The 16,541-nt window shown below is 37.7% G+C and overlaps 2 protein-coding genes across 2 annotated transcripts in view; one reads left to right on the top strand and one right to left on the bottom strand.

Moving 5' to 3' along the window:
* The window catches only part of POLB (DNA polymerase beta), a 29,834-nt gene extending 18,078 nt beyond the window's left edge, over positions 1-11,756 (top strand). The window contains exons 10-14 of the mRNA XM_003984750.6: positions 1,933-2,003; positions 3,123-3,209; positions 9,533-9,597; positions 10,105-10,244; positions 11,511-11,756. Coding sequence (XP_003984799.1) covers positions 1,933-2,003; positions 3,123-3,209; positions 9,533-9,597; positions 10,105-10,244; positions 11,511-11,605 — 458 coding nt within the window. The 3' untranslated portion in view covers positions 11,606-11,756. The remainder of the gene's footprint in view (positions 1-1,932; positions 2,004-3,122; positions 3,210-9,532; positions 9,598-10,104; positions 10,245-11,510) is intronic.
* A 1,550-nt stretch (positions 11,757-13,306) lies between these two features.
* DKK4 (dickkopf WNT signaling pathway inhibitor 4) lies at positions 13,307-16,204 on the bottom strand. Its single transcript, XM_023252567.2, has 4 exons — positions 16,037-16,204; positions 15,375-15,525; positions 14,748-14,900; positions 13,307-13,690 (listed from the first exon to the last, which is right to left on the bottom strand). The coding sequence occupies exons 1-4, from the start codon at positions 16,145-16,147 to the stop codon at positions 13,440-13,442; spliced, it is 666 nt and encodes a 221-aa protein (XP_023108335.2). The 5' UTR covers positions 16,148-16,204; the 3' UTR covers positions 13,307-13,439.
* Between the last annotated feature and the right edge of the window lie 337 nt (positions 16,205-16,541).

Raw genomic sequence — 16,541 nt, 5'->3', positions numbered from 1 at the left:
TTGTTTAATTTGAGGTTTTTAGATATATAGTGTTCATAGTTGTATTTTAAAGCTTTTTTCATAATGAGGATTTACTAATTAACATATAGTTGTTTTCAGGTATACAATATAATGGTTCAACTATTCTGTGCATTACTCAGTGCTCATCATGATAAGTACTCTTAATCCCCTTCACCTATTTCACCCATCCCCTCACCTACCTCACCTCACCTCTGGGAACCACCAGTTTGTTCTCTGTATTTAAGAGTCTGTTTTTAGGTGTGTCTCATTTTTTCTTTGTTCATGTGTTTGGTTTCTTAAATTCCACACATGAGTGAAATTGTATGGTATTTGTCTTTCTCTGGCTGACTTATTTCACTTAGCATAATACACTCTACATCCATCCATATTGTCGCAAATGGCAAGATTCATTCTTTTTTTATGCTGAGCATAAAATATGTGTATATATAGACCACATCTTCTTTTTATTTTTATTTTATTTCTTTGTAAAAATTTTTTTAACATTTATTTATTATTGAGAGATAGAGCATGAGCATGAGCATGGGGGAGGGGGTGGCAGAGAGAGAGGAGGAGACACAGAATCCGAAACAGGCTCCAGGCTCTGAGCTGTCAGCACAGAGCCTGACGCAGGGCTCGAACTCATGAACTGTGAGATCATGACCTGAGTCAAAAGTCAGTCGCCTAACCAACTAAGCCACCCAGGTGCCCCAGAAATTTAAATTGGTTTTTTTTTTTTTTTACATTTATTCATTTTTGAGAGACAGAGAGAGACAGATCACAAGTGGAGGAGGGGCATAGAGAGAGGAAGACACAGAATCTGAAGCAGGTTCCAGGCTCTAAGCTGATATGGGGCTCGAACCCACAAACCGCGAGATCATGACCTGAGCCGAAATCGGACGCTTAACCAACTGAGCCACCGGGCGCCCCTAGACCACATCTTCTTTATCTATTCATCTATCAGTGAACACTTGGGTCATCTATTGCTGGACACTTCATTGCTTCCATGTCTTAGCTATTGTAAATAATGTTGCAGTAAACATAGGGGTGCATGTATGTTTTTGAAGTAGTGCCTTTATTTTCTTTGGGTAAATACCAATTAGTGGAATTACTGGATCATATGGTAATTTGATTTTTAATTTTCTGAGAAACATCTATACTGTCTTCCACAGTGGCTACACCAGTTTACATTCCTACCAACAGTACATGAGGGTTCCTTTTTCTCCACATCCTCGCCAACACTGTTTTTTGTGTTTTTGATTTTAGCCATTCTGACAAGTGTGAGGTGATAATCTCATTGTTCTTTTGATTTTCGTTTCCCTGATGATGAGTGATGATGAGCATCTTTTCATGTGTCTGTTGGCCATCTGTATATCTTTTTTGGAAAAAAGTCTTTCAATATTGTTTTTATTCATTATTGAGTATTTAGGTGCATTTTGTTTTAATTTTTTGTTTTTAACATTTATTTATTTTTGAGAGAGAGACAGAGCACAGGTGGGGGAGAGGCAGAGATGGAGGGAGACACAGAATCCGAAGCAGGCTCCAGGCTCCCAGCTGTCAGCACAGAGCCTGACGCAGGGCTTGAACTCATGAACCATGAGATCATGACCTGAGCTGAAGTCAGACGCTTAACCGACTGAGCTACCCAGGTGCCCCTAGGTGCATTTTTAGTACATTAAACTCACCAACTGTATGTAATGCACATTTAATGCCAATCACTGTTGTTATCCCAGATTCTGCAGTTTATATTAGTATACCTGAACAGTTGGACAGAAAATTGAAATCTTTTAACTAATTCTGAATATGAAGTGCAGTGAAATATAGTTAGTCTACAAGAAGTAAAGCTCCTCAGTGTGACATCACTTTGGTTTTGTATTTGCCTGCTAATTTATAAATTCACATAGGGAATTCCATACATATTTTTTGTTATTGTAGGTGCAGAGTCCAGTGGTGACATGGATGTCCTTCTCACCCATCCAAGCTTTACCTCTGAATCAACTAAACAGGTACTGCAGAATTTATAGTCAAATATGCTGTCTTACACAACAGTAAATATCATTTTCTTTTTTTTTTTGAGAGAGAGAAAGCATGTGTGTGTGTGCAAGCAGAGGAGGGGCAGAGGGAGGAGAGAGAGAATCTCAAGCAGGCTCCACACCCAGTGCAGAGCCCAGCATGGGTGTCGATCTCACACCTGTGAGATCATGACCTGAACTGAAATGAAGAGTCGGACACTTAACCGACTGAGCCCCACAGACACTCCTAAATAATCATTTCTAAATGATAGTTGGATATTTCACAATGACTTTTTGCTTTAATCTTTTTGAAAAGTCAGTTGAAGTGCTCTGTACTGATTGACATCTGTGAAAGGCAAAGTAAGTGGTTGAAAGGGATACACAATAGTGTTTTTCTGCAAGGAACTGGGGGTGGGGGGGGACAGTCTAATTTTCAAAAAAGAAACTTAGTACAACATTTCCAGAATTATTTATTTCCTATCATGGATATTTTAGAAATATCCACTATAATATTCAGGTTTTCATTAAGAGAATATTTTCCTACTAAAAAATGTTATATTAAGAAACTTTATCCCTGTTAGAAAAACCCATGAAGGCAAAACATTTTTGATTTTGGAATATATACTTTTTAAAAAAAAAAAATTATTTAATGTTTGTTTATTTTTGAGAAAGAAAGACAGAGCATGAGAGGCAGAGGGGCAGAGAGAGAAGGAGACACAGAATCCAAAGCAGGCTCCAGGCTCTGAGCTGTCAGCACAGGGCTTGAACTCATGGAGTGTGAGATCATGACCTGAGTTGAAGTCAGACGCTTAACTGACTGAGCCACCCAGGCACCCTTGGAATATATACCTTTTAAAGATGAAGCAGCTAACTTTTTGATTTAATGAGACAGACGAACCCAAATGATGTTTGAGAGTATCAGTGATATTGGTGAAAAATGATGGTTTCTAAAAATATGTTTCATTTGATAAATGAGTTTTGTGTTAGAAGAAGAAAGTACTTAGAGGAAAGCTAGGCATTTCTCCATAGATAATTCGAAAACTCATCTTAAAAAATGTTTTCTGGCTATAAAAGAGTAATTATTTTTCTTTTTCCCTATTTATGTTTCTATAGCCAAAGCTGTTACATCGTGTTGTGGAGCAGTTACAGAAGGTCCATTTTATTACAGATACTCTGTCAAAAGGTGAAACCAAGTTCATGGTAAGTACTTGTTTGAGTTAACACTTCTGAACAAAAATCTTGGAAACTGTTCAGTAACCATTCTAAGTGTGTGACTCTCAGTATTGTTAGTATTAGAGTCAGTAAATAAGATATCCATGAGAGTTTACAGAAGAATTAATAAGATGCTAATCTCAGAATATTTTAGTAAAGACTTTTGTTTTAAATTTTCCACTTGTAACTAATCTGAGCTACTGAAATACATAATTAGGCATAATCTGCTTTTATTAAAATTTCTATAATGACTTCAATGCATCGTAAGTTTTTCTCTAAAATAGCAAATGTTCTCATATTCTCAGACTTGGAATTCTTGAGTAAGTGAGATTAGAATTGTCTGAAGAATATTAATCTATTACAACACCAAAGAAAGAGAAGAAATTAGGGCATGTGATACAAACATGTTAATGCAGCATGATAAGCAGAGGAGTTAATAGAGATTTTCACGGTGAAACCCATCATGATGAATTGTTAAAATCCTGTAGAGTTCCAGGCAATTAAACTTTGAAGATTCAAGACAAATGGCAAATGAATTAAGAAGAGGTTAATAAATATCTCTGTGTAAAAAACCAACAGGAAGGCAAGTAGAAATCTAGGACTAAGGTAATAAAGGGTTACCTTTGTTCTGCTGCTCACTTAAATACATACCTTGAAACTCCTTTTTTCCGTGTCCCCTTTTCCCAAGTCATATGCCTGAAATGGAAAGAGATTGTGCTTTTGGGGAGCGGAAATGCTAATACTAGAAAGAGTCTCATTGCATAATTTGACAGTGGTTTTAGCCAAAAGTAGGATAAGATGGTTGAGATAGATCATTGAAACATCTTGTCCTTCAAAAAGTAGAACAGTGCTCGCCAGGGACCTGTGGGGAAGGGGAATGTGGAGTTAGTATTTAACAGACCAGAGTTTCAGATGGGGAACGTGAAGAAGTTCTGGAGGCGGATGGTGGTGAATATACTTAATGCTATAGAACTTCAAACTTAAAAATGGTTAAAATGGTAAACTTTATGTTGTGTATATTTAATCAGACACACAGAAAATCATGTCATTAAATTCAACAGGATGATTTTATTGGGCTATGAAACTATTGCCAAAGTTGGTCACATTTTATAATGTTTCAAAAGAACTTTGGGAAAGGTAAAAATAAAATTCTAGTCAAGTCTTTAGGAATTAAATCTATGAGCTGTTCTCCCAAATCTGTCTGATTTGGAGCTTTTACTCTATGCCCAGAAATATAGACATGTGAGATGTTATTAAAAATAGGGTTTATATATGCTCTAGGAACATCCCTTTTAAGTTGAAATTTATTAGATTCACCAAAATGAATCTGCATAAAAAATAAATCTGTGTAAAATAATCTTACATTTAAAGAGCATTCAATCAGATAAAATCCTAAAAATAACATGTGGTAGACAAGTTGAATTTTTTTTTTTTCATTGTAGGAAAGTGTCCTGGTATACCTGGGGATATTCTGGGGACCCCTTCTGGCCTAACTCTCTACCTCCTCTAGTCATCTCTGTGAAAGGCCCTAGGACTTCTACTGGGGAAGCTCACCTGCTCTTTTCAGAGTTAGTGACCAGGAAGGTGTTTATGCAATGCAATAGCAGGAACATTTTTTTTGCAGTCTGAACAGTATTCTGCTGTGCTCAAACAGAGATCCAGAGGCAACACCAACAGAGGCTAGTAATCCAGCTAGCAAGAATACAAAGAAAAATTACAAACTGGTGGGCTGGGTATAACCTAAAAAGGAAAGGTGGGTAGCCACGTGTATGTAAACATAAAGCGTTGCTGGCAGTGGTGGAATTGGGTTACCCCAGTAAGTGCTCAGTCAAAGAAGAGAAGACCTTTGTCTGTCAGCCAAATTCCAGTGACTGCTACAAACCAGGCTGGTTCAGACCTTATTGCGCATGTGATGCTTGAAAGACTAGGGCCACTCAACAATCCTAGTACAAGGCTGGAAACCTTCCATCTTGCCTTCCCATTCTCTCAGTCATAGTCCTAACAGCATGTATATAGTTATTGCCAAAAAGAGAATTCCCCAAATCTATTTTCCAAAAGAAAACAGGTGAACATAATAATAAAGCGGGTTTTTTTGTTTGTTTTTATAGTTTGAGCAAGAAACTGAGGTCTTTGTGTTGTGACATAGGAATCCATCTTAGTGGATGGTTTGTGTATAAACTTTGGATACTGTACATGTGGCTCATATATTCTCTGAAGCTTAAAAAAATGCCATGTGTGAGCCTGCTGTTTGACATTTATAATTGGTATGTGGTAGGATGAGGAGCAATCCAGGTTAGCTTTCAAGTCAATTTATTTTGGAGGCAATAGGGGTAATTGGTACCTTATTGCAAAGAAAAGGGTGTGTGTTGGTATGTTGCATTGTGGAGGAATATACAGAAGCTCTAAAATCTTATTTTGGCTCCGTGACTAATGGATCGTGTGACATTAGGCAAGTTGCTTTACCTCTTTAAGGCCTTAATATTTTTACCTATAAAATGATACACTTGTGCTGTGTCAAATGACAGTTATACAGATCAAATTAAGTAACATACATGGACACTGAAGGGTTTGTACAACTATCTTCATAGAGTGAATCTTCAAAAGAGTAGTACAAAGTGTTACACTAATATAGTATGATGTGATATAATATAGATACAGTATTTCTGTTTGGAAACAGATCAGTAGAGGAGAGCGACCTGGTAGGGATTAAATTGGGAAACAAAAAGAGGGACAGAAAGTGAGAGAGGATGGTGATATGAGAGAACAAAACAGGGAGAATGAGTGCCAATAGGATGAGAAAGGTGTGTTCAGTCAGTTCAACAAATATACATTAAGCATCTACCACTTTTCAGTACATCTCCTGGGATGTATCTGAATTTCAGGAGAATTTATAGTTGGGACAATGTGGGAAGGGAGTGATGGTTTACATGACCATAATAGGGGCACCTGGGTGTCTCGGTTAAGCGTCAGGTCATGATCTCAGAGTTCATGGATTCAAGCCCCATGTCGGGCTCTGTACTGACAACTCAGAGGCGGAGCCTGCTTCAGATTCTGTGTCTCCCTGTCTGTCTGCCCGCCACCACTCACACTCTGTCTCTTTCTCTCTCGAAACTAAATAAACATTAAAAAAATAAATTAAAAAAAAAACACAATGACCATAATAAATAGGTAAATCACCTGTTAGGTTAAGATAATAAGTACTATTTTTAAAAAAAGAAAAGGAGGGTATGGGGAGATGGGCATATAGGAAACAGCATTGAATAGGATGGTCAGAAGCAGCCCCTTTGAGAAGAGGAGACTTGAAAGAGGACTTGAGGTAAGGGAGTCAGCCAAGCAGAAAGCTCGGCAGGAGTCAGAGCAGTTACCCTGAGTGCATGAGCTTCAGCAAAGATAGTCAAAGAAGCTGAGATCTTTTAAGTTTCTGAAAGGAAATTGGCTGAAAAACAAAGTCACCTTAGAAAATGGAATAAACCTGGGTGCCTGGCTGGCACAGTCTTTAGAGCATGTGACTCTTGATCTCAGGGTCATGAGTTCAAGCCCTCTGTTGGTCGTAGAGCTTACTTTAAAAAAAACAACAACATGGGAATGCACACTGGTGCAGCCACTCTGGAAAACAGTATGGAGGTTCCTCAAAAAAACTAAAAATAGAACTGCCCTACGACCCAGCAATTGCACTACTAGGTGTTTATCCAAGGGATACAGGTGTGCTATTGTTGAACGTTTATACCAGCACTATCAACAATAGCCAAAGTTAATGTCAATCGATGGATGAATGGATAAAGAATATATATATATATATATATATATATATATATATAATATATTGAATAGTATATTGTATATAATAATATATGAATATATTATTCAATATATGAATATACATTCATATATTCATATAATATATGAATATGAATATATGAATAATATATTGTATATATATACATGTATATTTATATATACAACGAAGTATTATTTGGCAATCAAAAAGAATGAAATCTTGCCATTTACAACTACATGGATGGAACTAGAGGGTATTATGCTAAGTGAAATTAGTCACAGAAAGACAAATATTATATGACTTCACTTACATGAGGACTTTAAGAGACAAAACAGATGAACATAAGGGAAACAAAAATAATACAAAAACAGGGAGGGGGACAAAACAGAAGAGACTCATAAATATGGAGAACAAACTGAGGGTTGTTGGAGGGGTTGTGGGAGGGGGGATGGGCTAAATGGGTAAGGAGCATTAAGGAATCTACTCCTAAAATCATTGTTGTACTATATGCTAACTAATTTGGATGTAAATTTTAAAAAATTAAATTAAAAATAAATAACCAAAAAAACAAAACAAATAAAAACAACAGCAAAGTGAAATAAACTATTCTCATTCCATATACAGTTGATTTCAAAATCTCTTGTTTCTGTAACAACTGACTAAATAATTTTAAAGATATGACCATTCATGTCTTTTTCAAGTTCTCTTCAAAGCATGAATTCCTTTAAACTAATAGTCACCAAGCCTCAGGAAAGCCAGGGTTAATATTCCAGATCTTCTTGTAAAGCCATGATCTTTAGATAATTGAGTTATTCTTCCTGTGAATAAAATGACATTTGGAAGAAAAAAAAAACAATTTCTCCTGCATTTAGATGCCTGTTTGCTTTATATAATGACTACCATTCAGATTTTAGCATTTTGTGCAAGTTTGGCCTGGGATGATTTCCTGTGAAATATCTACTATAAGGATTCAAGGGACAATAGAAGATCCCTTGAGTCCCCTGGGGAAATGAAAGAGGCTTTATTTCAGACGACTAGGCATGAAGCTACCCAACTGAAATGCCAAACAAAACTAATCCACTCAATCTAATAAAGAATTTACAGTAATACAGGGAAATTCTTTAACATTAGCACTTCAGAAAAAGTGCAGGAAATAAAATGAGCCTTTGAGGAAAGGAACAAAGCCATTAGATGAAATCCTATTACTGATGTGACAAACCGCAAGATCATTGCCTGTGGCACCCAAACATCCATATCCGCAAGGTAATACCTCATGGTAATTCCAGATGGAAAGCATTGCTGATCCATTTGAAGGTTCAGTTAGAACTTGTTAATGTCTAAGAAGGTAGCTTTCATATTTTGAAGATAAACAGGTTTCACTTAATCTTTCAGCCATAGGAACAGCGAAAGAAAATACCCATTTTAGATTCTAGATTGTAATTTGTCCGTGTTACTGAGTGAAAAAGTATATAGCTTTTAGTGACATGTATACTTAGTCAACGGTTCTTTAGGACCAGAAGCCTGCCACATGTGTACTTTTCTTAGAATGTGACATTTGAAACATTTAATTTGAAATTTCTGATGTTTGTAGCTCTTTTTACATATTTATGGGTTGTTCCCCAGTCCAGAATTTTGGTCCGTTTTTCTAGAAAAGGAAAAGATTACTAAATAGACTTTGATAATGTTTGTTTAAAAACTGTAGAGGTATAATGAAAACTCACCTGTAGAGGAGGAAAAGGATCCTCTAATTTTCTGTTAAATTTTTCTTATTTTTCATCTCTCTGTCTTTTCTAATTTCTGGGAGGTTTCCTCAATTTTAAATTCTACTTCTGCTATCATATTTTAAATTTTGTTGAAACCTTTTCCTTAAGTGTTCTGTTTTCTATGGTATTCTGCCCCTACTTCATGGATGGAATATTTTCTGTAATCTAAGAATACTATTCATAGCTCTTTGTGTTCTCCCTGAATAGTGATTGTTTCTTCCAAATTGCTTTTATCTGTTTTGGTTTGTGTCTTTCATGTTTGATGCTTTCCCTGGTTAGCTTCTCGTTTAGAATCCTATAAAGGCCAAATCCTCATACCTAGAATCCTTGCCTGCTGTTCCATGTACTTCTTTATTTGCCACAAAGTATAATAGGAAGGTAGCAATAGACAGCACATAGAAAATCCAAGTAAAAGTGCTTAAAATTCTTTTTTTTTTTTTTTAAGGTTTATTTATTTTTGAGAGAGAGAGACAGTGTGAGTGGGGGAGGGGCAGAGAGAGAAAGAGAGAGACAGAATCCGAAGCAGGCTCCAGGCTCTGTGCTGTCAACACAGAACCCGACGTGAGGCTCGAACCCAGGGACCACGAGATCATGACCTGAGCCGAAGTCGGTAGCTTAACCGACTGAGCCATCCAGGCATCCCTAAAAGTGCTCAGAAGTCTAAAACTGCTTGCACTTAAAGCAGAAACCTCACATTTAACATCATAATACTGAAATTAAGCCTGAAGTTTGAAAACGTCTTTAAGCATTCTTTGAAATATCCATTTTAGGGTGTTTGCCAGCTTCCCAGTAAAAATGATGAAAAGGAGTATCCACACAGGAGAATTGATATAAGGTATTACTCAAAATTTGTTGCTGACCTATTAAATTTTCCCTTCTTTTCTCTTTCCTTTGTCTTCTGTATTTCTTGGAATTCATATAAATGTCTAGAACCCCTTTTCATTCTGAAGGGCTGTATGTTCCTGCTATAGACAGTGTGCAGCCTGAAAATATGTAAAGAATAATGACTGTCTACAGAATCTAATCTATTTTCCCTAGATTTGCATCTCACCATGATGCCTTCCACAACTCAAAAGTAGTTTCCTGCCAGAGGAACGTTGGTTGTAATAAGTGATACTGCTTTTCGTTTCTCCACACCTCTTGCCAGAGCATAGTTTACTGAAACCTAGACTAACTGCAACGTTGGAGGAATTTGAACAGTCTACCTAATGATAGTCTCCTCCTTAGGTTATGAAACCACATAGACTTATTTTAGGTGTTTTGTGCCTTATTGATTATAAGAGTCCTATTTTTGTTAGATTTGAAATGTGTGGTGAAAGATTTGTTTATTTATTTATTTTAGGTTGATACCCAAGGATCAATATTACTGTGGTGTTCTCTATTTCACTGGGAGTGATATTTTCAATAAGAATATGAGAGCTCATGCCCTAGAAAAGGGCTTCACAATCAATGAATACACAATCCGTCCCTTGGGAGTCACTGGTGGGTATTTGTGTGTGCATTAGAGATAATCCCAGTCATCTGGAGAGAAAGTTATTTTCAGATATATTTTGGTTTAGCAACTTTGGTTCCTCAAAAAAGCCTTTAAGTAATTATGCCAGTTAATTGTAGTTTCTTTGTATTATGAGTCCCTCAGGCAACAAGAGGATCTTTAATCCATACGTGCTATCAAGCCCTCATTTGAAGCCCATGATGGCAAAAGTTATTTCTAGCTCTATTAGAACGTATTAATGTGATGGTCAGCAAAAAAAAAAAAAAAAAAATCTTACTGGTTTAAAGTGGGTTTGTTTGTTTTTAATATATCTCCGAGACTTCTGAAGTACCCAGGTATCATTGCTTTTAGTATCAGGCCAAGCTTGGTAGCTTTGGCCACTTGCCTTTTAAAGTTTAAAGAGTTGGGGCGCCTGGCTGGCTCAGTCGGTAGAGCATGCAACTCTTGATGTCAGGGTCGTGAGTTCATACCCCACATTGGGCATAGAGCTTACTTTAAAAAAGATTTTTAAATAACAAAAGAAGTTTAGGGGCACCTGGCTGGCTCAGTCAGTGGAGTGTGCAATTCTTACTCAGAGTTGTGGGTTCGAGCTACATGTTGGATATAGAGAGTAATCAAAAATAAAAGTAATAAATGAAAAGTTTAAAGAGTAAGAATTGCTTAATCTGTACTTGTTGATATCTCACCACTGTGTGGTTTACTATTCTCTACTAGGAAAATGAAGATTTTGTCATTTTGTCCTCAAAGTATAAAATAGAACTTTCTTCCCTGGTAGACAAGGGCAGTGCTTCTCGCGTGTAAACATGTGTATGAGCCACATTGGGACCTCATTAAATGAAGACTCTAATAGGGGTGCCCAAGATTCTGCATTTCTAGTAAGCTTCCAGGTGATTCCCATACTGCTAGTCCAGAGACCACATTTTGAGCTGCAAAGGAAACTAGAGTATTTCATATGATACATGGTAGCTCTAGTGGAGATCCAGCAGAGAAGGAAATCATGAATTAGGATCATTTCAGTGGCTCCAGTTGGGATGCTCGGGTTGCTTTTGTAGGACGATTAGTATATGTGACAAAGCTCAAACACAAGCCATGTGGGAGGATGGGGGGTGGGGCAGTCAATATCATTTTTTGGTGAATTGGTTACCATTTTCTTTTTCTTCTGAAAGTGAGCCCCATACAGCTGTCTTCCTTGCACCCTCATAACCAAATTCCAAAACTGGCTTGTAGGTAAGTTTCTTTTCTCTCTGTACTTTTAGGAGTTGCTGGAGAGCCTCTGCCAGTGGATAGTGAGAAAGACATCTTTGACTACATCCAGTGGAAATACCGAGAACCCAAGGATCGAAGTGAATGAGGCCTGTTCTTCCCAGACACAGCTCAACTCAACAGGAGTCTTAATTTATTTCTTAACCTTTGCTATGTAAGGGTCTTTGGTGTTTTTAAGTGATTATTTCTTCTTCATGCTTTAGCTTGCACTGTAGTCAATAAAGCCTCTCTTACTATTATCAGAGAATCTTATTCTGATTTTATTAGGAAATAGCATATCATGTTAACATGTGTGAGCACACTTTACTAAGGATTTAGTGGAAAGAAGGAAGAGATGAGATGTTAGCAGTGTTCAGTGGGAATTTTTATTTTCCCATTTTTTTTGCCCTTATGCTGTATAAGCCACATTACCCTACCACCTTTCCCTCCTATTTACTAATTACAGTTAGTCAGGATATACCAGAGACTGGTCACTGGAAGATAGTTCAGTGTTTTTTAGAAATTAGGGACCTTCATAAATGTAATTATTTTCTTTGGTTGGCTTGGCCCCCACATTCAATTTTGTCATATATACTTAAGACCTAAGTATAGGTTTATCTCTTAAATCTGAAATCGGTTGTAATTCATCAGAAAGAACTTACCTAAGCAAAACCACTTACAATATGCACCTGTATGTACAAAATATGGCCTTTTCAACTTCAAACAAACAAAAATTTCACTTATTTGCTCTAGTTTTCCTCCAAGGTAACTTTTTAAGTTCAAATGGTCAAACATACAAGTAAAAACACTCCTTGAAGACCTTAGCTTTGAAATTATATAATCTATATAGTAAATTAATATAATTTAATAATATAAGTTAATGTAATATAAATTAGATTAATTTATATAATTAAAAGATATAAATATAAAATGTAAAAAGTTATCAAGTGGTTAAGTAAAGCTATTGAAAACAATGCATGCAAATGCTTTGTAACTTGCAAAGGACTATATTCACATAAAATATTACCTTTTGAATCTTATTTCTGTTTTTTTTTAATGTTTGTTTTTGATAGAGAGAAAGAGCATCAATGGGAGAGGGGGAGAGAGAAAGAGAGACACAGACTTTTGAAGCAGGTTCCAGGCTCTGATCTGTCAGCACAGAGCCCGATACAGGGCTCAGAATCACGAACTGCGAGATCATTACCTGAGCCAAAGTCTGACGCTTAACTGACTGATCCACCCAGGTGCCCGAATCTTATTTATTTATTAACCAAATTATTTTGTAGTGAAGTGACATTTCCCTGACAAGAAATGAAAGAAAATAAATGAGGGATTTTAATATAATTTTTTTTCCTTAATTTACTGTGATAGTTTTTTGCCAGTAAGATACAAGAATTAACTGCAGAAACCTTCACTTTTGTCCCCCAAGCTACTGTCAGGTACCAGAATTTCACTGGAAATGAAATAAAGATTTATTTGAACTAATTGAGTCACTAGATCAAATTAAACTTTTCTGTTGTGGAATCACATTTCTTTCCTGCAGAAATAGGCAAAAAGCCAAAGCTGGTTTTCATTCATCACAAGGCAGCACATCGCAGTGCTCTGACTCAGTCTATCTCAGTTGCTACAAGATTTGATTTTCAGGGATATATGTATGGAAAGTTTTTTATTTTAAGTTTATTTCTTTTGAGAGAGCATGAAATGGGGAGGGGCAGAGAGGGGCAGAGAGAATCCCAGGCAAGCTCCGCAGCGTCAGCACAGAGCCCAAGGCGGGACTCAATCCAGCTAATTGCGAGATCACAACCTGAGCTGAAACCAAGAGTCAGAGACTTAACCAACTGAGCCACCCAGGCACCCTTGTATGGGAAAGATTTTTTAAATTAATGTCTGAGATTTGTTTGAATACAATAAGGAGTTGTCTTTATTTTGAAGTATTTAGTTTTTTAGATTTTTTGGCATACTCTTAACCGTGTGTGTTGTTGGTTGCTGGTCACTTGATTTCGACATGTTAGTCCAGGACCACAGTCACAGCGCTGGAAGATTTCTGGAGCCTGAGCGGTATCTTTATGCCCTCTCCTAGAGCAGACCTGTCCCTCCAACAGAACTGGCTTACAAATTTTAGTCCAGAAATGACGAGCACAGCAGAGTCCAGCTCCACAGTCCAAAGTTCTAAGGCATCTTTCTCCCTCTTGTCCTGCAACAAGATTTGTAAGGGCTGCAGCAAAAGTGGGGAAAGTGGCACGTGAAGGGGGTTATCGCTGGGGTAAAGGTGTGGGATATAGAACTGAAGGCCACAAAGGAAGAATAGAAAGAGCATGCAGGTCTCCCAGAGCTAGATCTACTAAAAGTATATGAAATGGAAATTTCAGCCCTACCGAATAGAATTTGTTTTGTAAAGTTAAAACATTTTCAAAGGAAGATGGGATTTCCAGTCTTGAGGAATGAAATAAGCATCCCTTATCAGTGTTTTTTTTTTTTTTTAATGGGATTTATCCTGGCATAAAGACCATTACTTATAAAAGGGCCTGTTAACCTGAAGACACAAGAATGGCCAATTCACTGCTTTCAAACATTCTACTTAATTTCTGTCACAGATTGGAATTTGAGACTACAATTTTGTAAAAAGCTTCATTTTAGTGGTTTGTATTTTGTTTGAGAATAAAAAGTTAATGCATTTATTTTCATTTCTTTTTTCTCTTCATTTTTTATCCTGAGGATCTAGAAAGGGAAACTGCCATTTGTTAAATTACAGACTATAAAAAGATACGTGTGTAAAATTCAATTAAAAATCTTCTTGCTAACCAGTTCATTATTATGGCTATTCCCCTGTCCTCTTGCTGACTGCCTTATGTTACTCCCTGCATGATCTCCATAGCTGCTTACAGAAAGAGATGAGAAACAAGACATACTCCCTATGTGTTTCTGGAGTGGAGAGGAATCAAGTCAGTTTCAGCCTATCCTTAAGGGCTAGGGGGAGTAAATGTTTTTCTTTAATGTTTATTTAGTTTAGAGAGAGAGAGAGAGAGAGAGAGAACAAGCGGGGGAGGGGCAGAGAGAGAGGGAGACAGAATCCAAAGCAGGCTCCAGGCTCTAAGCTGTCAGCACAGAGCCAGATGCGGGGCTCAAACTCACGAACTGCGAGATCATGACTTGAACCGAAGTTGGATGCTTAATCAACTGAGCCACCCAGGCGCCCTGGAAATGTTTTTCTTTAAAAAAAAAAAAAAGAATGCTCAGAATGCTTCTCTTACCCTTCCCGCCTTGTGGTTTCTTAATATTTGGCTTTCTTTTGGGTTTGTTTTCCTGAATTGGATGCTCAGTTGTTCCTTTTGTTTCTATATCATCTTGGTCATCCATCTGTCTTTCCAATATTGGGGTTGCATCTTCCATTGTAGTACAAACATCTGAGCAACAACCAGATGTAGTTCGAGTTATTAACTTCAAGGACTAGAACCACAGACATGCTAATTATCATACTGTTACATAGTTTGGCAGTACCTCTGCCTTCAGTTTATATATAACTTTCAGGATTTCTGGGACATATGCACTAAATATTTACATGTGCATATGGTAAAGAAAGTGGTTAAGTAATAAGTGGAATCCAAGTGAAAATGAAAGAATTTGTAAGGTTCCAACTTGAACCTTTCCTTGAAAATCATTATCTCTAGGTTGTTGGCAAAAATTGTTGCCAGGAAATAAACTATTTTGTTGCATTAAGAAAAGGCAGCTGCATAAATTACTTCAAGTATAAATCCAGGAAATCTTTAGAGAGTGCCTATCTTGGAATATTCTAGTGCATGAGATTCAGATGCTGTCTTCAGTGTAAAGCCACTGTTCACTGGGGCAGAGCAGTCCCACAGGGGTTTATGACAGCTTACCATTTATGCACAGTGTTCCAGGGCAGCACATGGCATTACGTTGGCACCTCCTTCGTAACCCACGACATGTAGCACAGAATGGCCTCTCATCTTGAGGCTTGAGGCAGAATTTTCTGGAACTGCAGTCCTTGTCAGACAAGCACTGTGAACCCTGTAGGGAAAAACTTGTCACAGGCCGGGGCAATCCAACAAGATGTAGGATGACTTTTAATTCAAAGTGGGAGACGGAGGAAGCCAAATCACAGTGGCACTTTGAATGCAGGGACAAACCTTAGGTGGCACCTTAATTTTTCAATATAATTGGTTTTCTCCCGCAAAGGAGAGACCAAGTTTCCAATGAAGAAACTTGTGTGTTGCATAGGTTACTCGTGTTCGAAAAATTGTCCTAAAAAGTTGTCCTACTTTTAAAACTCAGGATTTAATTTTCTTATGCTCTTTCTGTCTTCCCATGTGTGTCTAATAGATGGTTATGAGATTTTTGATTTATATCTGTTACCTCTAGAAGCTGTGCTACAGTTTAATTAAATATAATGTGGGTACTTGTGCCATTCCTATTTGATTTCTTAAGTGAGTCCCATCAATCACTGCACCCATTTGCCAGCTAGCACGTCGGTGAGTCTTACCCAAGTGAACTGCCCCCCTGCTCCCTAGTTGAACTTTACCTTCCGAGCCCCGTGCACGTCGGCAGAGCTCTTGATGTTGTTGAAGTCCAAAACCAGAGCACTCAGGGGGGCACAGAACCAGCTGAGCCCCAGCAAGACCACCACCGCCATCCTTCAATCACCTTGACCTTCTCAGCTCTCTCCGCGTTCTCCAAACTGGGCGGCAATAAACCTACAATAGAGCTTTTGCCAAAATGGAAAAAGTCGTCCGTAACTGCTTTTCCTGAAGGAAAAACAAATCTTTGTCTAAGAAAGGTGTGTGAAATAGGATGAGTGAGGTCTAACCAGCAGATTCCTTCTGAAACGATTTATACCAGATGTGCCCCCCTCATCTCTCTCCACCTCCCTCCCTCCTCCTTCATTTCCTTCCTCCTTACCCCACACAGGCTTCAACAAATCCCTTCAGATCTGTTTGATCAATAGTTCAAAACAAGGACTCAATAGAGGGAGAGGAGAGGCAGGGCCACAGCGGCTTCTCCTCCAGGGGTTGAATCCCTCTTAATTA

This window comes from Felis catus, chromosome B1 (genome assembly GCF_018350175.1).
Source record: "Felis catus isolate Fca126 chromosome B1, F.catus_Fca126_mat1.0, whole genome shotgun sequence".
NCBI classification, from domain to species: Eukaryota; Metazoa; Chordata; class Mammalia; order Carnivora; family Felidae; genus Felis; species Felis catus.
Note: the sequence above shows the minus strand (reverse complement) of the source record. Positions and strands in the feature narration are given on the sequence as shown.

Excerpts from the sequence above, each read along its gene's own strand:
- DKK4 (XM_023252567.2), bottom strand. The coding sequence starts at position 16,147 with ATGGCGGTGGTGGTCTTGCTGGGGCTCAGCTGGTTCTGTGCCCCCCTG. Across the intron at positions 15,526-16,036 it reads ACGTGCACGGGGCTCGGAAG|GGTTCACAGTGCTTGTCTGA; the intron begins GTAAAGTTCAAC and ends TTTTCCCTACAG. Across the intron at positions 13,691-14,747 it reads GAAACCACAAGGCGGGAAGG|GACAAGAGGGAGAAAGATGC; the intron begins GTAAGAGAAGCA and ends ATCTTGTTGCAG.